The sequence below is a fragment of the Ceratotherium simum genome, chromosome 1 (assembly GCF_057802395.1).
Source record: "Ceratotherium simum simum isolate JZ-2026a chromosome 1, ASM5780239v1, whole genome shotgun sequence".
Lineage (NCBI taxonomy): Eukaryota > Metazoa > Chordata > Mammalia > Perissodactyla > Rhinocerotidae > Ceratotherium > Ceratotherium simum.
The window spans coordinates 59,236,728-59,261,610 of NC_141900.1; the positions used below are offsets into that span (position 1 = coordinate 59,236,728).

The 24,883-nt window shown below is 34.9% G+C and overlaps 1 protein-coding gene across 1 annotated transcript in view; it reads right to left on the reverse strand.

Annotated features, from left to right (window-relative positions):
* Positions 1–21,310, reverse strand: part of SKAP2 (src kinase associated phosphoprotein 2) — a 167,382-nt gene extending 146,072 nt beyond the window's left edge. Inside the window, exons 1-4 of the mRNA XM_014786224.2 lie at positions 21,090–21,310; positions 11,573–11,678; positions 10,934–10,959; positions 2,765–2,872 (exon numbers count right to left, since the gene is read on the reverse strand). Of these exons, the coding sequence (XP_014641710.1) occupies positions 2,765–2,872; positions 10,934–10,959; positions 11,573–11,678; positions 21,090–21,156 (307 nt within the window). The 5' untranslated portion in view covers positions 21,157–21,310. The remainder of the gene's footprint in view (positions 1–2,764; positions 2,873–10,933; positions 10,960–11,572; positions 11,679–21,089) is intronic.
* Positions 21,311–24,883: the final 3,573 nt, after the last annotated feature.

Here is a 24,883-nt window from a genome sequence, read left to right on the forward strand (position 1 = left end):
AGCAAGTTATGATTTTGCTATCAATCAGGCAGTTGGCCAATAAAAAAAAAAAAAAAGGCAGGCTGGAAACAGTGTGTCTGGCAGGGTTTAGAGACTTTGTTTTTGTTTTCTGTTTTCATCTCCTTTCAATTTCTATAGGGTGTCTGGACCTTGTGAGATTATGCATTATTCTCCTTGGCTGTGATTTAATTGCTATCAGCAATCAAGTCGAAGCATCACTGAAGTGTGCTTGAATTTCATTAGAAGATATAACTTATGCTACTTTCCTACAGTACCTAATAAACCATAAAGAAACCAAAACACATATGGCTTGAGGGAATAACTGGAAAATTAGGTACCCATTTGGGAACTGAGTGAACTTTTGAACCAGAGGAACAGAGAAAAAGAAATATTAAAGGAAAAGACGGACTTAGAATGCACACAGAGATGTTCAGGTTTGACCTTTTCAGTACCTTGAAAATTACATTAGCATTATGAAAAATACCTATCATGTTTAGAGTTTATAATCCATCAAAGTTCAAATACTTTGTTAGTGCCTACCATAAGGTAAAAGTCAAAAGGACAAAACAACAATCTGATTTGACAAAAGGCCTTTTGGTGACCTGTGCTAATTTGGTTATACTTATTGTTAAATGCATTATCTCTTTATAATTAATATATCATTAGACTCAGGTCACATAATGAAGGAAAATTTATTCAGCCAAGGAAAGAGAACACACACAAAATCTAAGTTGCAGGGAGAAAAACTGATATGACTAGATAGTATTTTAGAGTGGAAATTAAAAGTCCAAATGATAGCTTTAAAATTAATTTATAATATTCATAGAAAGTGTAAAACTATCAAAAATGGTATTATTTATATACCAAAAATGAACGATACTAAAAGTTAAATTTTCAATCTGCTTAAGAATTACTAAAACACTAATGAAAATGCACCAATATTTAACAAAAAATTAATGTTATACACAAATGCAAGTTATCAGATAATATTCAAATATTGATAATGTAACTTTTTAACAATAAATCTTTTTCATGCTATTAATATATGTCCTGTACATTTGGTTATGAAAAACAAACATATGATAAATTATTTACTCATAAGAAAGAAAACACAATAATTATGTAAATGCACTATAATTTAAAAACAATTTGCTTTTTTTAACAAATCACTGGCTCTCAGAGATATTTAATTGTTGGATTTTTTAAGTTGCAATTTTTTTAAGAATGTACATAATGCTCCCTTGCACATCAAAATATTTATGCTATTTTGAGAAGCTCTGAGTATACATATTCTATAAATATATTCTGTGTGTGTACATGTGTATGCGTATATATATATATATATTCTCTTGAGTATAAATATTCTGTCTCTGTATATGTATACACACACACACATACTCATTTCTATCTACCAACATTTTACAGAGAAGCAAAAAAAATTATTGTAAGGTGTCTGAAAAATAGTTCAACTCAAATAATAATTCATTGTTTCGCCTAAAAATATTATTTCATCAATTATAAAACATTTTCTAGTAGAAATGCTTTTGAAGATCATATTAGAAAGGGTAATGCTGTTTCAGGTAGTGACTGAAGGGAAATGTGCATCTTTTTAAAAAATAGGGAATATAAGAGAAAGAAATTTCTTCCTTTAAAAATAGAAATTAAATGTTTGCCAAAATGTATAATTCAACATAAAATGGACATGATTATTATTGCTACACATTGTACAAAGTTCTGAATATAAAAAAAAGATTGTGTTGTTCTGAATCAGTGGTTAGAATGTTTATCACTTATGCATGTACTTGACTTATCCCTGTTCTGCGATAGACATAATTTTATACCTCATAAAAGCAATTTATGTTTCCAAAGGGAATAATCTGGGTAACATAAAATGTGGAGTGCTCTGTTGCAGGAAGCATATTTTCATTCAGCAATTGTATTTAGAGATGGAACTGCACAGTTTGATCATCATATAGTAGCAGAAGGCATTATTCATTTCTACGTCTATGTGAAACTTTGAGTACCACAAATTAATATGCACGGCCAATTTATCAATATACATTCTTAATTTATAACTATATATCACCCTTATAAGGTCTCTATAATGCAGATGTACTCAACTGGCTATAACAGAGAAAGCACACGCTACACTAAAAACAAGTTTCATGACTTTGGCAAGTTTTTAAAAATTACTAAGAGATAAACAATTAACTTTATACCAATTCAATTACATTGAAACACTATAATATTACTGCATAATGTGGGGCATTTTTAGGTGACAGTCAGAAAAATGAAAATGTGTATTAAAAGAAGCATTTGATAAAAACTTGTCTCAATGTGAGAAGGCAATGTAGGAATAATTAATTTAATATTTTATGAACTCATTTTGTATAAAGTTTTCAGAAAAAGAGATCAAAAACCTTTTTCATTATTTATAAAATAAATAATACAACAAGCCATTAAGTAGCACAATAAAATTAAGCAAGAATCTGATAATATTAAATTAACCAACAAACTTACTAATAATATTCATATGATGATGCAAGCACTCTCCTAAAAATTCCAGTAAAGAAAATTTCCTAAGAAAAGAAGGAACTACATACTTAGGAAAACCACTAGAGAGAGCTCTTCTGTTCCTGAATTGGTTCTGGTAAAGGTAACTGAAGCCTCTGTGTTTATCTGCTTTCTCACAAGACCACCTCTACACATTGCATTGTTCTGTGTTAGTGTTAAGAGGTATATTCTATGGGAAAATGTCACATACCATCAGAGGGGACTTCATCATCTTTATCATATCTTTCTGAGGCTAATGAAATACTGTCTGGAGGCCCAGTAAAAGGGTCATCATATTCTTCCCCATCTTCTGCATCACCTATAAAAGAATCAGAGATAATTCTTTTATAATTTTGCTATCTTAAAAAATGTTACTTTGTCAGAAGAGGTAAATTTGACTATTAAATTGAGTCACTGTCATAGAAAAGCAAAGGAAACCTTTGGAACTAGGTAAAAACAGGTCCTATTTTAATATATGTCCACTGTAATTTAGATAAAGCAAGGGTTTTTGAAGGTCAGTATACAACTGCTTATTTCCGGTATGAAAGGATACAGGTTCCAAAATTATGATGGTCTCTACAAAGATGAATACAAAAAAGTAGAAGCAGGGTGTGCATCCAAAGCGAACAAAACCCAAAATAAGGATAACAATGACAAAAAAACATGGAAAGCACAACAGAGAAAATAATTCAAGTTAATCCCCTTTACCTACTCAATAATTTGAAAAATTATGATGAGAAATTGATAATTCAAAGCTATATGAACAGTTTATGTTTTCATTAAAAATCACAGGATTGCACTAGAATAGATTAAAAATACTCAGTTGGATTTTCAAGAGCAGCCATCCTTTACAGGAAAATCTGCTTTAAAACTTATACAAACCTTTTAAATGCAAACAAGGTGACTGATAAACTAGACATTTTCAATTTTCATTCAATGATATGTTACCATTCTTTTAAGGTTCTAGTCAGTTTTCTACATGATTTCCAAATCCTAGGTTGGTTGCTTGCTTGCTTGCTTGGTTTGAAGTAATTTAATTCCCACAATAAAATCTGTGGGTTGGGTTTTTCCCACATATTCACTTAGAGTAATTTTTTTTTTTTTTTGGTGAGCAAGATTAGCCCTGAGCTAACATCTGTTGCCAATCCTCCTCTTTTTGCTGAGGAAGATTGGCCCTGGGCTAACATCCATGACCATCTTCCTCTACTTTATATGTGGGATGCCTGCCACAGCACAGCTTGATAAGCGGTGCGTAGGTCTGCGCCCGGGGTCCTAAACTGCGAACCCCGGGCCGCCAAAGCAGAGTGCGTGAACTCAACCACTACATCACCGGGCCAGCCCCTAGAATAATTTTTTTTTTTAAAAAGAATGAATCAGATATTTGCTAGCCCAGTTATATATAAGCACTCATTTTTTCATACATATTTAACAACAAAGAAAACTGTATGCTTAATACTATATCAATTATCTAACTGTTAACAATTCAAGTTACCCGTTAACAATTCAACAGAAAACCAGCCACCTCAGCATGGTGAAAATCTCTATAGGAACCCTAGAGTACCTACAGTATGACTTTTAGAAAATAGTTGCTGAGCAGATCCAAATTAAAGCTACTAGTCTCTCCAAAAGGATATCTGTATCCTCTGACATCCATTTGTTGGGTAGAATCCTATTTTTCACCACCTTTTTGGCAGAGGAAATAGCCTCTTTCAAGATAATATGGTCAAAGTAATAAAAAAAATCAATATTCATCTCTATTTCCCTGTAATTTTGATATTTCATCAGCATTCGTCATCCTCACCCTGAAAGTAAAAATAGGGATATCTCCCATCAAGACAATAAGAGCAGAATATAGAGCAGAATATAGACTATCTTATTGTCCTTAGTGATTCCACCACTAGGTGCACCATACATGGTGATGTTTCTTCCCCAATTAAAATTCCAAGGAACACAGACAAATACTACTCATTCTTCAGATCTTAATTTCTCTTTCTTTTGAGATGTTCAAAATACTTTTCAGAACATTCAGTGATCCCTTACAATATTTCTTTTATGGAAAGAAGAGTGCTCTGATTTCAAATATGAGGTAAGAGAGAATCTCATAAAGTGCTGGTAAAAATATGTTTGAACATGGAATCACAGCTCACAGAATATATAGTAGTAACACACAAAATTCTCAGTTACTCAGTTGCTAAAGTATCCTTATATTCTTAATAAAGTAAGAATTTTTATGGTATGAATTTTCTAAAAATATTTCATATCATGAACTGTAAAATAAATCTTGCTGTGAAAAAAAAAAGTATTAGGATACTTCAAATACATCACCATAACTAAGCACTTAGCATATTACGCTACTACAAATATAAGAATACAACAATAAAACCAACAAACATTTTGGAAAGGATTTTGAAAAAAAATTCAGATGCTCAGGTGTAAACCTATGAAACTCTATGCGGAAATAAACAGAAAAAATTAAAATTTAAAAAGTTTTGAAAATCAGAATTCGTGTATTATTCTTTGATAATATCCATTATATATTTTTATGTGTATATCCACATATATCCACATACATATACAAACGCACATACCAATGTATATTTTTATATATATACACACACAGCAAAAAGGTCATTATTAAAGCTATAAATTCAATAATATTTAATATGAGTTAAGAATATTCCAGAAAAATTGGTCACTAAAATGTTAAAGACCTCTGCTGGCTTTTGTTTTTTTTAACAAAAAACACTTTTTGGATTATATTAAACTGAAATTGTCTTCGACTTATCCATTCTAAGAACTGAAGCTCATTTCCAATGTTTTTTTTTTTTAAATCAGTGTGATATTTATATTTATCTAAGACAAAAAAAATTAAGTACTGCTACTGGCCTCATTTCTTCCCTTTGTCTTTTTTTAAGCTTCCTTTGTATTAATTCAGAAAAGGGAAGAATAAGAATCTCTGTGGTAACTGTACAGGGTTATTCCCTTTTTAACTTGCATTAAGTTGAAAGGATACATCATTTTTCAAAATGTTCTTCTTCAATTTACTATTGTTCCAGTGATGATCCATCCCTTTTCCCTCTCCCTAATTATTTTCTTTCAATCCAATAGAGAGCTGCTGTATTATAAGGAGCTTTAATTGAACACAGGGGTCGCTGTTGAGTAGTACAAAGCACTTTTTCTCCCCAGGGGCTGAGTATTTGCAGTTATACCTGCAAAGACTTCTATAAATTAAAAGGAAAATGTTCAACTTGTGTTTATGTAATAGAAAACTGAACTCCAAAGCAACAACGGGCATCAGGTAAACGTATCCAATACAATTTACAGACATAATTGAAAGCATTACAGCCTAATCAGACATCTAAAAAAAAAGCATGCTCAAATGAAATGGCTACAGAATCATTAGTTGGCAGCCATTCTATTACAATCACACATAATGTCAGTGGTGCCTTGAGCCTGTGCCAATGACAACAGCATAAATTTTGCATCTCATTTCTGTGGCCATAAAATTAATGATCAGTTTAAAAATACTTCTTTGTAAAAGTTATTGCTCAAAGAAAAGACATGAATGTGTCCCTGTTATGTACTCACAAGGATAATTATGGGGTTGTTGCTCATTAATACTGTTTCTTGTTTCCCTAGAAAAGCATTTGATTTATCCCACAACTTTCAAAAGTTTAATTAACGATACAAAGTTAACAGTCTAAAAGACAATGATCCAAGACTTCCCTTCCTATAATTTCAGTGGCAACTTAAAATATCACAGCAAAATCAAGGCTTAATAGTACCATAGCAGCATATTTCTATGAAAAACATCTTTAAATTTATAATATTTGGGTTCGAATCACTATTATCCCTTCTTTTTTATATGGCTCATCCTCAATTAACACTTTCCTAAATACCTAGAGATGAAACCCTACAGCAAATAACAGTCATGATCTCGACTACCATTGAAGGTGATTTAACCCATTTACTGCTTGTTTGTCAAATACAATCCTATTTTAAACACAATCAGGTAAAAATTAAACTAAATAAACCTAAAAATTAGATGATAACCATTCCCTCGTACAGAACATGAAAGACAAACTTGGAGGGGAAAATTACTTGAGTGAAAACAAATTAATTTCTAATTCTCTACTCAGTTTACTTGTCCAAACTAATTTCTCAAGTAATAATAGACAACTAAATAGAAAGAATTAAACATTTAACTTGTCATTTCTTAAGGGAATCTATAGTTCAATTTTTAAAACTTTGCAAGATGTAGGCCACCACAAATAAGATTCTCCTCATAACTCTTCTATCATAGGAGGGCTAATTTATAGCATGCAAATATGAGACAGTTTTAAAATAAGAATACCATTTCCAAGCACTACCTCTGAAACATATTTCTACTACTGCAGGCCCCATAATCTCAAACATGCTTAACACATTTGGACAAGGCTAGAGGTGGGGGTGGGGGAGCTGCAAGTTATTTGCTCAGATTTCACTGGGGAACTAACTTTCAAGAGAACACACACCATGTTAGAAAGAGTAAAGGAAAGAAAATTATACATCATCCAAACTTCTGACTTTTCTGTTGTTCTTAAGGATTCCATCAGAACAAACTAAAATGGGTCTCCTTTCTTACCTAACAGGTCTACTATTTTAAAAAGTAGTCTAAGTCCATTAACAAACTTAATAATACAAACGAAGTCAAAGAAATTGCTTTCTAAGTAAATCTATGCATATTTAACAGTATCAATGGAGTCTTAAGGACAAAATCTATTAAACACATTTTTTTTTAACTAGAGGAAAAATATTTTAAAGAAGAAAATGAGAGCTTTTCAGCTATGGTATCTAAAGAGAATTGAATACAATGTATTCACCTTTTTTAAAGCTATAGACACTAATATTTTACAAATTTAAAAACTATTCTCTTGAAATATTTGTCTTATGTTAATATGTATGGCCTTCTTTCAATAATTTATAATTTACTTAAAAATTATTTGAAAACTGAATTATAAATCAATATTTACTTAAATCCTCGATAAACACACATTACTCTAATATTTACTGGATACCTACTATGTGTCATGAATAGGTATCTTCACATCATCTTAATCATTCTATAAGGAAAATAATCATTCCTAAATCATCACTGGAGTAAAACAAGACTAATATAAGAGCAAGATACAGCTACAAATAAAACCTTTTTATCATGTACCTAATATATATTAGAAATTTCTATTTTATTCTCAGTCAATAATAGTCTTTACTCAATTGGTAATATATTTTCATTATAAAAATAATTATTTCAAGTCATATTTAAGAGATTTATGTGTTACATGACAGAGAATAAATTCTAAAATAATCATAATTCTATTCTAAAATAATTCTAAAATGAGCATAATTCTAGTACATGAAGTCTATATTCAGGAGTACACTTTATATTACTAGGCTATACTGCAACTAAGAATAGGAAACTAGGGTTAGATAGTTGTTCTATCATGTACAATATTTTCAGGATATAAGAAGGGACTCTCTACTCTAGATAGAATAGGCAATATTTCAAATGAATAAATAATAGGGCCTAAACTAAGCAAGATGGGTTCTAGTTGCTTAGATTCAAATCTTTCTTACATACAAGAAAAATTAAGGAATTTAGAAAACCAACTGATAATTTATTCTAAAGTCACAATTTGTCAGACCTCCTCAATGGAGAACCTAGACTTGAGTACATGAGGAGATAAAATGAGGGCCTTAATAAATTAAAGAAACGAAAAGGGAAGTTTTAAGCTTGCTATGGAAATGAATATAAACAGCAAGTAGAAAATTAACTTAATGGACAAGCTTCAATATCTACAAGCCACTGTAATAAAATAAGTCTCTACCAATACAAATTATTCTCACCAAAAAAAATGGAAATATTTTTTAAAAATCTTCTAATATCTACGCAGCTTAGTGTTTCAACAACTGTATCAATTAAATAATTTTAAGAATTGAAATACTTCAAACTGTAAATTCTGTATTTTTAAATCTCAGGATCAGGGGTAGTATCTACAGTATAAGGGGAGAGGGGTGATGTGGGAGGGAGGTTTTTCATCTGTGTACATTAGAGAAACTAATAACTCACTTATTAGAAATGAATAAATCTGAATTAATCCATTTTATTTAAGAAATCTCTACCTGGTCCTTTTTCTCCCAATAATGATATTAAAATGGTACTTAACTGTCATTTTAAAAAAATAAAGTATGAGAAACAAATAGGAGTACAAAGGTAAAAAGGAGGAAAACAGCCTCTGTTCTCTTCACTGTGACCCCATATTGACCTGAGAGAGAGAGAGAGAGCAGGAGAACAGCCAAAAGGAATTCTGCCCAGGTCTTCTTGGATGAAGACAATCCAAAACCCCAAGCAGAAAATGTAAGAAAAAAAATTAAAGCAGCACAATCAAAACATACTTAAATGAACTGAATTTACTCAATGTAGAGATCCAATAATTACTAAATTCCTATTTTAAAAAAAGAAGTATCTTGAATAGTTACTTTGCAACTATTAAGTCCATACCAACTTCCCTTTACTACTCCTAACAAGCTACAAGAATAGTCTTTTTAGAACAAAGCTGAATATACTTTGAGGCTACACGGCATAAAATTACTCAGCTTCTCATATTTCTCCAAGGTATACATCTAATTTATCCACAGGCCTACTTTTGAGCAGACACTCTTGGTGATTCGTTAACTCAGTACTACAGTCATTGACCTACAAATGACTTATTCAGAGGAAAATGATGATGGGGAATCTCTGAATTCTGTGTTATTTGAACTCTTATTCTAGGCTCATTTTTCAATTTCTATCAAATACTATATAAACTTCCATTCTCTTTAGAGACAAAGAATGTATCTCAGTAATGTGATTTTAATATCCACACACCTGAACAAGTCCTAAACCAGAATACCAAAGGGAAAGTTCCTACCCTATTATTGAATTATATGCAATTCTACAATGACTTCATATTGTGATGCTTTCTTAGCTTAAAAATTTTTAATGTACAAAGAATTGAGTCACAATGAGGGTTCGACAAGTAGTCCCTGGAACAAAATATGCCTTTTAAGAAAAGAGGCAGAATTTGGTATCTGACGTTCCTCTATAAAAAACGCACTGGATAAAAGTTATCATAATTAAAATGCACAAATTCATTATTTCTATATTCAACTAAGCAAAATGCAATATGATTAAACCCATAGCTTAGGATTCATTGTAGACTACAAAGAAGTGGGTATTCGTTGGGAAGAGTAGTTTCCTGCTCTTCTCTTTATTTAATAGTATTTTAAAAATTTAATATGGAAAAAAAATCTCTTCTCATTCCCTCCAATCACAATGATCTTGATGATTTAATGTAAAAAGAAACTGTGGTTTCCCTTTAACTGTTTGATTTCAGGTTTGTCTGGTTAAGTACTTGGTTTATTGAAACTGTCATTACTCTCTCACTTATCAGCTGGCAGAGATATGAATTACTCTGTGGTATCTGCTAACTCCTGTTAGAAGATGCCACACTGTTTTCTCCTAAACCCAGATCCTAGCTCTGGGTAGGTTAACTAACCTCATGTTGTGACCCTCATACCAGCATCCACAAGGCTTTAGGTCACAACCTATGAATTAGCATCTTGCAAGCAAGGGCCATACCCAGCTTCCCTCACAGAACTGAAAACATGAAATAGTAGGAACTTCCTATGCCTTTCCTGATTTGGTTTTCTGGACGCTAGGCAGCTGTCTCTCAAATCTAAAGGATGACAATCAGGTTACCAGCACTCTCACATATTTCAAAAAAGTTAAACTGAATTCTCTTCTTTGAACATTTCTATGACATACATTTATTCATATCAAAAGAATCACAAGGTTAATAAAAACCAGTATTTGAAAAAGATTTTACTCATATTCTCAAACAAAAATTGTTCCTGTTTTTAAAATAATTACCCTTTAGAAACATTACCTCTGAGCACCCAGCCACAGACGCTCCTGCTCCCATCACTACAAAAAATAATCTCAGCAAATGGTGTAGGGTTGGTATCTCATCTCCACTTCACCAAATTATTCCATGTGTAACTGCAAGTATATACTGTTCTTAACAAATTTTTGCCAAACGTATTCTAAGAAACATAAAACCTAATAAAGTTAAATATAGAAGATTTCTGCATCAGAAGATTGTGCAGAGTAGATTCTGGATATGTTCTTTAATTTTTTTCTCAGCAGGGGGAGCTAGCACCCTCATCTTGAAAGTCTAAATATACAAAACAGAAATTTAAATTTTGATTCCAACTATCAAATTGAAGTATGTGTTAGATTATTCTATTGAAAATCTCCACAAGGAAAAAAATTATAAGTTTGACAAGCTTGAAAATTTACCTTTGTCTTGAAATTCCTGAAGATAGCTGCAAAATAAGCAAGAACATTATATTTTAAAATGAGTGTTGACAAATCAAAAGGAGGTCTAATCAGTGGCAATAATTCAAATCTATTTTAAAATCTGTATTATAAATATACATTTAGAGAAAAAACTGCTTCCTACCCTGAAATAACAATTCCAAAGGTTTATGGATTTATAATAAAAGAATTTTTAAAGACCTAAATTACAGTGATAAAATCAGGATATATCTTTAATACCTACAACTTATATTACATTTATTCAATTTAGTATCTGGAAGTATTTTCCATATTTATATTCAAATTCTCAATCTACCTATGTCTTATTTAAACCAAATATATCCTCAAATAATCAAAATAAACAGTTGGATTTTGCTAGAATGCTTATAAAAATACATATACATAATCAAAAACCTTCACAAAATAAGGGTATTATGACAAGCATGTCTTTTTAAAAATTATTAGAGTGGAAATATATTTTGACCCTTAAAAATACTTAACACCAAATAAATTAGAACATAAAAAATTTAATTCCACAATAATCAATTCTTTATTAAAATGTTAATTACAAAATTACTTCTAAGTAAGAAATTAGTAATAAAAGGCAAGGAAGTGACTTACGTAGACTTTACATCTTTTATCTTCTTAATAAGGGATTCTCTCTTTTCCTTTGCTTTCTTGGATAAATTTTCCCCTCTCAGTATGTCTGCTACAAATGTTTCAACATCTAAACCATGAAATATAAGAAATAGGATACAAATTATAGGAAAGAATCATGTTTTGTGAAGACAAATAGGACAATGATTGTTTCTACCCATAAGTGTTAATATCTGTACAATTTGTTACAGTTATTTATCAATCCAAAGCATAACAGTTGAAGTATGTTTCAAATACTAAGTTGAACAAATCTGTTCACCACTTAGCTAATAAAATTTGAATGCTCTACTTATGCTTAGCACAGCAAATGCTATTTGGATGTTTGGCATCATTAAACCAGGAAGAAGCACACAAGTTTTAATAAACTATGGTGCCCCATAAAACAAATTCTCTCATATAAAAGCAAGCACAGAGCTTTTATGCATGTGTTACTATCATCTTACAGTATTTTATAAGTTCCTGTATGAACAGGTCATTCACAATATTATATCAATACAAGCTAATGTCTCTGGCAAAGGCCTGTTTTTCCCAGTGTAATCCATTTTCATGTATACGCAATGTTTAATGCTTTAAAGGAAAAAATAAATCCCTTTTCCTAGCCAAGATTCCCAAATCAAACCCTCCTCCTTCCTACTGGCCCCACCCACTCTGGCCAGCCACCCTCAAATAAAAAAGATAATTAGTTGTGTGGTTTTGTGTGCTGTGCTGCCTGCGTTGGTATCACCACCTGGAAATATTTCTTTAAATAAAGGAAGAAGTGGCAAAAATAGATTTATCCACTATTTAAAAATATACTAACCAAGAGATAAGATTTCTATGGCCTCATACAACATTTCCACATAGCCTCTCTTTAAAAAATGTAGTAAACTTCTAAATTATTCTGCTTTCTAGTTCTCTCTAGTATAAAATTCCCACAAATCCTTACTGGTTTGATTTTATAATAGCCCCATTCTTATTGTTCATGAAATACTGTACAATTTTAATTTTATATTCAGAATTTCAAATCTCACTTTGAGATACCTAATATAAAGGACACCATTAAAAAATTTTTAAGTAGATATGACTGTAAACCATCCATATTTCATATTGAACAGATGTGTGTATGTTTTGCTTTCTTTTTATTTAACTACTTTGTCTCCTAACTCACACTGATAAAAAGATGGTATTAAAACATACAATAATATTACATGTAATTAATTTAAAGCCATATAATAAATAGTCTTTCAACTATAGTAGTAATTAACAATTTAAAACCTAGCATTTCAGATAGAATGTTGTAATCGATTTTAAATTCTTGATTACAAAGTATCTTGATCCAATGAGCAAAGTTGATTAAACTGTTATTCTACGCATTCATAATAAATGTGTAAAGGTAATTTTTCACTAAATCAATATGACAAGTGAAAATTAAAATTTAATCTTGGAATAATTTTTTAAAATAGCTTTCTGGTTGGAAGTCCATTAACAACTAATGTTAAAAGCAAGTATCAAAACGAAATGAAAGCAAGTCACAGCTTCTCTTTCCTTGAGCTGTCCATATTTTGAAGAGGAGGACAGAAAGACATAATCCAGTGCAAATTAGACCCAGACTTCCAAAGTGAGTTCAAAATAACAAAACTTATGAAAAAGCGCTCTTCTCTAAACTCTTTAAATTTTGTACCCAGAGGAGCAAGCAATCTTTGGACATGCAGATATTAGCTAAAATGGAAAAGATCATTGGTTTCTCTGAGACGGTTACAATAAATCTACTAAGAAAGGGGAATAAGAGAAGGAATAGCATCTCTACTGTTGATTCTTTCTTCCAACCGGACTTAATTCTTGGGAGAATCACGGCACAATGATTGGTGAATAGCCTGCTTAATGTTACTTTCACTCATTGTTTGTCCTTAACTCCCTCATCCATGAGTATTTAATTGCCTATTTTACATTTTCATTATACAACCCAAGTTTAAACAAAAGGGATCTATTTTCTATCTCCGGAAGCAATAACGGAACGAATTACAGCCCGAGAGTTATTTCTTTAAAAGGTCATTTCAGTTCCATAATAACTCAGAAAACATAAAAAGCTGCAATGCTCTATGTAATGTTTCCTAACACTCCCAAGAAGATATTTTTAAAATACTGAGCCATGCTACTATTCTATCAGGAGATACTTGTTGAAAGAGCACGAGACTGCAGGAAAAATCTGTTGTTTGTTTCTTTTTTGAGGAAGAGGAGATTCAGAGATTGGGCAAGGGAAAAGATCTATATGTTTAGAGTAGTCTTAATGTATTTATTCTGAAACTTATCCCAGAAAAAGGGTTTAAGGCAACTAAAAAGATTTAACAAACATTGATTTTTTTAAATTATTTCCCAAAGGAGACGCGGAAAATGTAGGAACTGCTTTGCTGTTTTCTTTTTTTTTTTTTTTTTAACAAGTTAAGAACTTTAAAGTGGAAGCGGTTCCTGCAATAATCTTAGTTTGCTGGTGCCCAGAGACTCGGCTGGTTTTTAAATCTTTGAAATCTGGGTTATTTCTTAAAATCCACACTGTGCCCATTTATTTTCGAATGGGATGAAACCAGCCCCTCCCAGGCACAGGAGACCCTGCAGACCTGCCTGGGGCCTTCGGCTGGGTCCCTGAGCAAACACTGACCCTGCTCCCCCCACGCAAAGACAGCGTGAGCGCTGAAAAGTTACTCCCGCTTTATTGGGAGATGCTTCGGCTCTGCCGGCTCTGCCGTCCCCGACATTCGACACTCTCGGAGTGTTAAACCCCAGGGTTCCCGTCATCAGAGCCGTGAGCAGGGAGCACTGGGTTTGAGGCAGCGCCCCCGCCAGACAAATGGGACTGATCTGCGGCTTTGTAGCTCAGAGCCAGGGTAATATTTCAAAAGCGAGCAGTAAAAGTCCTGAGCGAATCAAGCGCTCCTATGGGTGGTTGGAAAAGAGATTTGAAGCTTTTTATTGTGCTCTGAATAGCCCTGCAAACGGTAAACTAGCGAGCGCGTTAGCCCTCTTCTACCTTCCTTTAGAGGTCGTGTCCCTCTGTTAATATGTAGATTTCACTGACTGCAGACTGCCTGAATTCGGGGAACAGCCGCAATTCGATTACAAGAAAAGGTCAGCCTGCCTCCTCGCTCGCCTCTTGGCCTGGTGAGTTAGAATTCCTCTTCCTCAGAGGGAGGAGTCTCCACTCACATGCACACTCCCTGCGGGAGAGGAGAAGCGTGGGGACACACCCTGACCGCGCGGAGAAAGCGCACTTCGGGGGTGCCCCCAACACACCAGGTCCAACCCCCACTGCCGCCCCGCCCTCGGCCACACAGACTGCAGATCAGCGCCTCCCGCATTTAACCCCAGAATTAGCGCCATCTCCATCAGCCTCTGCCCGCAAGTCATCACCGAGAAAAAAGTTATCCCAGCGAATGTAAATGTGATTTCTGCTCCTGTTACACCTTAACACTGTCAAGAGTAAACCTTATCTCCCGGTACAACTGTAAAGATCTGGGGGAGAGGGCCGCTGAAAAGATCAGATTTACAACTGCTCTGTGGATAAACGTGAAGGTCTGAAAAAAAAAAAATTAAAAGATGACATCATGTCTTGGCTCAGCAATCCTCAAGCAGTTTAAGTTAGAAACCTCTCAATAGCCATTGCAATCCCTAAAAGGCAAACACTTAGCAAACACCAAATCACGGAATGGTACTCCAGTTTTCCTTTGGTTTTTTTTTTTTTTTTTCTGTACATATGGACTCCCTACAAAAACTGCCACTCCATCTTTCCCTAGAGTCCTGAGTGGTTAGGACAGGTGTCTAACATACACACAAAGGCTAACTGCTTTCTACCAACTTCCATAAGGATCACACAATGAAAAGGTGAAACTACACGAGGTTAGAACAGTTTTTTAATTCTTGCAAATAATAAAATAAACTGTCCACTTCCCCAGGCTGAATACATAGCACAGGTTCCCACTCTTGGAGAAAGCAGAGGTTAGACCCTTTGCCCTCACCATCCTCCACCAGCAAACAGCCTGGAATAGGACTTCCAGGCTGCAGGTTGTAAGCAAGTCACAAAGGTAACACCTGGTGTCTTCTGCCTCATCCCCCAGCCACTCAATACCTCCCTGAGTGGGCATACACACACACACACACACACACACACACACACATACACACACAGAGCCTCTGTGATGGCTGAATTGTATGGGGGGAGGGGGGACAAGAACTGAACTGAATCCACTACCATTTGCTCAGCCTCAGATCAATAAAACCAATCGCACAACACCCCAAATGGCTTTACTACTTAATTCCACATCATTCTCCACTTTATGAATTAGGCCAGGTTTCACTTTGTATTCATTGAGGTGCAATCACCAAACTTAATGTGGTAAGGATCCCAGCCAAACTTTAAGCTGGCATCAGAACAAAAAGACAAGCTTTTCTTCTCTGTTAAAGTGGGGTATGGTCTGACCAAACACCTACCGGCGAAAACCCAAAAATCAATTATACTGGGCACATGTAGATCAATGGGGCCAAATGCCCAAAGTTGGAAAATGGCTAATTGAAAAGTTATTGATTGCTCTAATCAATGTCTTTCTCTTGATTACCTAGCACTTCTACAGGTTACAGTTAAACTGTGGACTTTTCGAACATGGAACAGGCATGAACGAGCACAAGGGGTTCTCACAGTACAATGGGTAACACACCTGAGGCTTACAATCCAATCATCTGACAAAATTTTCGAAATTGGATTTGGAGGCTAAGTGATTTATTTTGATACAAAGCTGGGCTGTTGAAGGATAGGGATGAATATCTTTCACCTCTAAAAGATGACTCTTGATGATCAAAATCTTTTTACCACGCATTTTCAAAGAAGCCACAGTGAATAACACATTAGTCTGAGATTTATACTAGATTCACTGTTGGGCAGCATCTATTGTAATGTGTTCAGTATATGATTGAAAAAGAAATGTAAACTCAGTGGAATGAAAAAGATAGACTTGGCTTTAATTGAAAAAGACAAACTAAGTGAATAATGAGTATATAAAAACTAGCCTATGCCACTTTTATCACCCATATATGACACTTAATCTTAAATTTATGAGAGACAACTGAACTGTGTTTCAAATCACCAGAGGCTTTTCCCACTCTGTTGTGTCTCTCTTCCTTCTAGTAATACTTTAATGCTGATAATGTAGAGAGAAACCCATTTAGAAATTCTTTATATACTTCTCATTTTTTAGTATATTTAGATTCCTTTTCTAAAAGAAAACCAGTGATAATTTCGACTAAGTAACTATAAAAACTACACATACTATCAAGAGCCTTATTTAGTAATCTGAGATGAAAATACTGTCAATGAAAAGTTATGTGGAAAGCAATCCAGCCAAAGATCCCCCCCCAAGAAAAAGCAGGATATTATGTGCTTAAGATAGGCAAATAATTTTCATAACATCACATCTTAATTCATCTGTGTTATCTGACCCATACAAGAAACTATAAATTTCTGGTCCCTTGATTTACAAACACATATTCCTAGTTCTAGAAGAGGAAATCTTAGAGGTCATAAACTGACTTCATTTTGAGATCTAATGTTCTCATATCGACTTGATGCTCATTAGTTATTACTGCCAAAATGGGGCAGGCTTGTTCTTGCTCTGTAGGGAAATCCAGGTGCTAAAGAAGTAGGTGACTATTGGTGACTCAGTAGGTGGCACTCTTTCCTTTACATACTCACTCAATGCCCCAGAAAGAAGTTATGGGACATTAGATATACCATAAATAATTCTCATAGGAAAAATAAAACCAAAATGTTGACCAAATTATAAATGGAACTTTGGAAAGGTGGAAATCAAACCATGCTATTCTCAGCATTGAAAAAGTTCTGCCTCAATTTCAACTGAATTGCATTCTTTACCTAGTGCCCCTAAAGGAAATATAGATTATATTGTGTGAATGTTTAAAAAAAATGTTCTGGAAACCCCCAATAAGGGAAAATGGAATATTTCTACTCAGGACTGCGGTGTGAACACAATCTCAAGGTCACTTTGCAGAAACCATACAGCCACTTTGTTTATTGCTGGTTTGGTATGGTTTTGATTTTTCAGAGTACTGACAAGCACTATTTTCTCCTTTTAACCTTGGTTTCATTTTCTAATTTAATAAAAAGAAACTAACATCCTCCTACAGCTTTCCTTTTTAAATGTGTTGTCCTAAAACAAATAAATGAGAATATCTGATTGCAAACCACTAATGCTCCAGTATTCAAAGGGTGATTAAAACCAATGAAGTGGGGGTGGAGCCAGTGGTTCCAGTTCTCACTTTCTTGCCCGCCTGGAGACGAAAACTCACATAAATCAAGATTATTCTTGCTGTTAGTCCTAGTCAAAATATTTGGATGTGGGAGAAGATTAAATGGACAAGACTTGGGATTATCCTTTGATTCTAATTAGCCAGGCTAAACCTGTTCTTCCATTGTTGTGGGAAAAAAAAAATTAAAAGTTGCCTGTAATGCATATGGCAGTTCAAAATTTACCTTTAACAACAAAAATCTGTAAACCTTTTTCTATTCATGAAACAAAATAATTCAACACTTTTATTAAAAGTATAGGCTTTCAAGATTTAATACACTGATTCCACAGAAATATAAAGAACTAACAGTCAAACTATATAGCCACTTTTTCAAGAGTATCATTAAATGTGAGTTAAGAATGATAGCCTCTGTGGGTTTTTGCATTTCTATAGAATGCTTATTTTAAAAGGAGGAAGGAATGAGAAGGAGAGGGGAACAAACATTGAAAGGGAAGCCTAAAACTGCTATAATCAGAAAAACAAAAAGAAAATAATAAATTGATAAGAATACATTTGAGGATCTACCTCTATCAAGCAGTTGAAACGTCAAATATTTAACACATATGACATATAATGATTTGGACAAAAGGCACATGGAACACAAAGGAAAATATCCAAGCAATGTTATTTTGATAGGCATTATCTTTTGATTTTATATTCTTTTTATGTGAAGGCAAGCGATTTTAAACACCTGAAAAGTTTAGTTCCTTATCTTCTCTACCTTAGAATGCCAGCACAGTGCCGTGCATTCTAAGAGCCCTGAACTGTTAACCACTACCAATATGGCCTTGGTTTCAAAGAAAGTACGAGGTAAGCCAGCAATATCCCTAAAATTCAAGTTAATACCAACTTTTCCTCTATAGTTTTAGTAATTTTAAATCTAACCATGTACTATTACCCAACACACTTGAATTATGCAAATCATCATGCACAATTCCAACAGAATTTTTTGAATGAAAAATGTGAAAAAACTGCTGAGAACATTTATTCTTGAAACCTTTCCTACCTCAGAAAAAGATTTTAATTACAGCCAAACATAAAATGTTAACTTTCTTTGAATGATAAATTAAAAAAGAAAACCGAAAAACATTGGTTCACTTGTTTCATTTCTTTAAAATACATATTTTTTTCATATCCATCTCTCTTGAAAATATCCTCTGCAAATAAAGTATAAGCCAAATTTATAATCTCCAAAGTTTTAATGTTTTAATATTTGTTCTTAATACTTCATGTGTTTTAATATGTGATTTGCTTTAATTATATGAAATACTGAAAATGTCAATAAAATGACTTTTAAAACACTGATTTCAGACAATATGCAAGTACATTATCTGACTAAAGAGAGACAGATGACTAAAGTATATAGGAAGTTAGCATTGGCAGATAATTTAAATATTATGTAATTCTGAGCTTTCAGTTAAATTACACAAATAAGGGCCACATGAAACACTTGAAATCTATGGGAATCAGAGAACAAAAGGTCTCATTACCTATATATCATACCACCTGCAAATGTATGATTATGGATCCAAATAGCTAACGGTCTACTGTGGGGGCTGTCAAGCTTTAAAAACACGCACCCAGAGGTCTTTATTTCTTAAATTCAAAAATTCAGACCTAGAATATCCTGAAAATGGTGACATCTATTTTCAAAGTAATGAAAAACACTTCTCTGATCTGGTTATTAAAATAATATTCCAAACAAGCAATTCCAGCATTGTAACAATGAAAATGTTGACTGTGGTAAAACAAAACCAGTACTTATGTAAAACTCTCATATAATGAAATAAAAGCCGCCTTAAATCAGTCTTTACAGTTCTTTGAATATTTCCCTTAATAGTACCCACTAATGACAACAAGCATTTCTTAGAGTAAAATACTATCCCACCACAAATGCATTCATCACACTGTAATTATGTTCACACAAACATAAGTCTGTATTCACATAGTATTGGTTTTATTTTCTCTATCATATTCATGATGCTAACCACCAAAACAGTGTAAGAGTATTAGGAGATTTGGTCTCACCCTGCTATAACAGTAACTTACTATTTAAAATGTCACATTTTAGATACTGCTTTTTAAGAGTTAAAATAAGCAACCTGTAACACAGTCATCTAAGGGAAACTCTTTTAATCCAGTTATTCACAACCAATATTGAAAGATAAATACTTGAGACAACTAAAGTAAAACAATCAAAATCCAGTTTCCAGAATTCTGACGTATGCATGAATGATGGTAAGAATTCCAGCGCATCAGGAAAGGTAAGCCTTGTGCTACCCTAAAAAGACATATTTTCTACCTTGTGCAGAAATAAATTTTTCATTGGCCCTTAGTGAAAATACACATCTCCATATCTAGTACATTAATGAACTAAGAGTGGATTCATAATAGCCTTGAAGAACCCCATCTTTAACTCCTAAAATAAGTTCCTATAAATGGTAACTTAAAACTGAAAAGGGGAAGATGAGGGTGCAAAGATGAAGTACTTTCATCATCGTGTGACACAGGAAGTTGGACTTCTAACACATCCTTCCTTTTTTGTTTTAAAATGTCACTCAGGCTGAAGACAAGTGGCCATTTGAGAATCAGGCCCTCTTTGAAAGTCTTAAATACGAGTGGAATGAATGTTCAAGAAAACTGGGAGTTTTAGAAATGATAAACCCTTCCGTCCCCTAACTCCTAACCCCAACCCCTAACATCTGTAGCTCAGACATCTCTTTGCATCTTCACACCCTTCTCCTCCATTGGCCAGGCCACCAAAGAACTACTTTGACTTCTGATCCTTTCCCAGTTCTCACACAAACATTCATTATCGTTCTCTTTCTCTCTTCTCTCTTTCTTCCCCTCTCTCCCTCCCTCTCACACACACACACCGTCTTCACGATGCGTACAGAATTGCCCTGATCCCATCAGCGTAGCCCATCAAGAAGGGTTTCCCCGCCATCCTCGCACCAAATTTCAACAAATGCCCACTCCCTTTCTCAGACCCCTCTTCCCCACTCCCAGTCCCGCTCCCACGCGCCACAGGACTTGGGGAGCGCGGACAGGGAAGGTAGAGACTCTGAATACTTCTGTCCCCACCGGCTCGCCGTCCCCTCGCCCCCGCCCCTGCCCCGGCGGCGTTACCCGCCCCCTTCCCGCTCTTTACCTGCCAACAGGTTCCTAATTTCCTCAGGGAGGGGGTAGGGAGAGGAGGTGATGCTGGGGTTGGGCATGTTAGGAAGCGCGGGGGTGCGGGGAAAGGACCTGTGCTGAAGGGGGAACCGACAGGCTGGGTTTGCGGCTACCACCTAGACTCGGAATAGCGGTCCCGGTGAGGACAGCGGGACTAAGAGTCCGAACACTGCCGGGCCAGGGCTCACAACAAGGAAGTCACTGAAGCCGCAGCCAGCAGCTGCTGGACTCTCGACCCAGCCCCGCCCGGCAGATAGGGGCGGGGCGATGGGCGGGGAGAAAGACCCAAGGGCCTGAGAGGCCCAACTGCGCATGTGTATCCTTCGATTTTCCTAGCCTCCGAAGAGAGCCCCTGGACAAGCCACGCCCACATTACGTAAGGGAGCTGGAGGAGGAGCGGCTGGTGGGAAGGGAGCCGACTGGGGCTGCATCACCTGATCCCACGCTTGAAGCGCCTTGCTGCCATTTTGGGTACTGGTACCGGGACAACGGCTGACCATTTCTCCAGGATCTCGGAAAAGAAGGAATCGGTAGTGCCTCTAGCTTTTCCGAATAAGGGATCTTCTAGTCAACGGTCAGCCCTGCCGAGGTGTAACACTTCGCCTAGTAACCCACAAGGTATTTTCCACCGCCCTAAACTATTATGGCCTTCTTTGTCCGGTTGAGTGAAGGTAACAAATCCCGTCTTCCGCCAGTCCTCCCTGAAAAGCCAGTCTGGAGCTGTTCCTGGGAGCGCTCTGATTGGCTCCTACATTACTTTTCTACCTAATTCGGATTCTTGGGGTGACTGATTTCCCCCACTACGAAGGAAGAGCGAGGAGTTCTAATCACTGTTCTTTTGAATTAAAAAAAAAAAAAGCTAAATAGACATAGATACCACTGTCCATCTATAAGCACCAAAAGAAAATTGCTGGTGATCAGTAGAATGGAATTATAAAATCTGTTCACTCCAACCTGATCATTTAGTCAACAAATACTTATTCAAGGATCTTCTATCTGCAAATCTCCTTACAAGTTTTCTCTAAAACCCAGAAAGACACGTTCTGGTGTCTTTAATGTGTGTGTAGAAAAAAAAAAAAGTATATAATTTTTTTTTCCCTCTTCAGGAGGAACTGCCGTGCCAAAGCTTTTTCCTAGATGCTGCTATTATATTTTGAAGATTATTTTGTGGCTCCAACTGCAATGTAAATTGTTTATTCCTCTACCCTCCAACCCTCACTAGATCAGTGGTCCTTAAACTTTAGTGTGCATTAGAATCACAGAGAGGACCTATTACAGTAAAGATTCTCAAGTCCCACTTACAGAGATTCTCATTCAGTCTCTTTGGGGTGGGATCGGATTATTTGCATTTTAAACAAGCCCCCTAGGTGGTTCTGATGCTAGACACTCTGAGATTTGATTTTGAGAATCACTTTCTTACTTTCCAGCTCCTACAGGACACGGAATTCGTCATAACTTATCTTTCATCCCTACCTGGAACCCTAAACCTTACAGAGAATAATGATTCTATTAATATTTCATGCAAAAAAAATCTCAGTAATAGTAAAAAATTAAGTACTCAAATGCAATGACATTTTGTATAATTTTCTAAGAGATACATGAAACACTAATTGTAAAAGAAAAAATTAGTACATTTTGGAGTCCTCTCAAAACAAAACAAAAATCAAGGCAAAAAATTTACAATTGATGTAAAACATGCAAAATAACAACAAAAAAGACACCCTCAAAATAAACCCATTGCCTAGAACGGAATCTGACATTCCCTCTCAGATTTAGAAATGTGATGAATTATAGGAAGAGGGCTGAAAATCAGAGTTCTTTTTGGTGAAAGTAAAAGTGAATAAAGAGTTATTTTACAACATAGGTCGTCCAACTTCAAAGAATTGAGAATTATTATTCTTAAACTACAAAATTATCTTCCTAAAGTAGGAAGAAACTATTTCATGGATATTTTATATTAGTGAGGATTCTTGCTCCCTTTACAGTAATCACGTATAATTCTTTGTCTTGTCACATTTTTTATTAAATCAGCTCTCCAAATGTTCCTATTCTTTGTTTCCTTCTGATAGAACTAACCAGATTTTTTTTTCTTCTTGTGTCTCATTTTATTTATTTATACTCGACTCATTCCACAAAGGAATTGAGGTAATTTACTTTTGTATCAAATAGACAGCTTTCTGGAATGGATCAAATGGACAGTATCTCCACTGCTCATTATGACAAGTCATTCTTGTTAGTGAGAGACAGGAAACTATTAAGATTGCCTTAAAATATATAGCATCTAGTAGTCCAAATAAAAAAGGCAATAACAGAAAATGGACTTTTTGTATGAAACACATTTCCCCTATTTAGGAAACCATTCTCAGACACAGGTTTGTGATGGATTCACTTGGGCAATGCTTTGTATACTCTATCATTTTTACTGTTTATTGTTAGTTACTGAAATTGATTATAAGAGAGAAAGCAAAACAAAGAGAGGCTAGAAGAAATATATTCTTATTTCTCTCATTTCAAAATGTTTCCATAACAAAAATTAGGAAGGATATAAACCCTGTTACCTCAATGAAAAATAAATAAATAAATAGAAAAAAAACATAGGATGGAAATCAAACACACTTCACATTCTTTAAACTAGTCTTTTAGGTAAAAAAAGTAATAAATGAAACTTTAAATCTCAATCTGAGAGAAGTAGCTGCTTCCCCACCATTCTGCAAAGAAGACACTAGACTCTGGGAATATCTCATGATTTGTCTTCTCAAAAATAGATTCTCCAGTTCAAGGAATATATATAGATAGACATATACATATCCCTGTAACTAAAGCTAACCCCCTTCCTTACGTCTTTCAAATTTAGCTTAGTTAAATAAGTATTTTCCCACAGGCCTAGGTTTAAATGAATCTAAATGAGCATTGAAGAAAAACAGTGAGCTAAAACACCATTTACTTTTCTCTGCCTCTCTTATCTTTCTTTTGTTTGGCTTTCATAGGCACGTGGAAGAAAGATTATATTTATACTTAGGCATTGTATTAGTTATCCGTTGCTGCATGACAAAACTTAGCTTAAACTTAGTATCTCACATAACACTTAGTATCTCTCACAGTTTGTGATGGTCTGGAACCCATGAGCAGTTTAGCTGGATAGCTCTGGCTCAGTCTCTCATGAGGTTACAGTCAAGCTGTAGACTGGGTTGCAGTAATCTAAAGACTTGAGCATAGCTAAAGGATCAGCTTTGAAGAAAGCTGACCCACAACACTGTTGGCTGGAGTTCTCCATTCTTCTTCGGCTGCTGGAAAAAAGGCATGACTTCCTCCTACATGGACTTCTTCACAGGGCTGCTTGAGTGTCCTCTTGACATGGCAACTGGCTTCCCTGAGAGCAAGTGATCCAAAAGATAGTGCAACCAAGACAAAGCTGCAATGTCTTAATGACTTAATCTCAGAAGTGGCATAACTTTACTGCTGCCATATTCTATTGGTCACACAAACCAAGCCTAGTATATAGAAGGAAGAGACTGTACAAGGCTGTGAACACCAGGAGGTGAGAATTATTGGGGCCATACTGGAAGCTGGCTACCAAAGTCAGCCCTCTGCCTCCAGTGGTTCACATCTCTCCCACATGGAAGATACACCCATCCCTTCCCAAAGCCACTCAAAAAGTCTCATCCCATTACAGCATCAGCTGCAAGTCCACAATCTCATCATCTAAATCAAGTCCAGGGGTAGATTATGTTCCTTAAATACAGTTCCTCAAGTACAGTTCTCTCAATC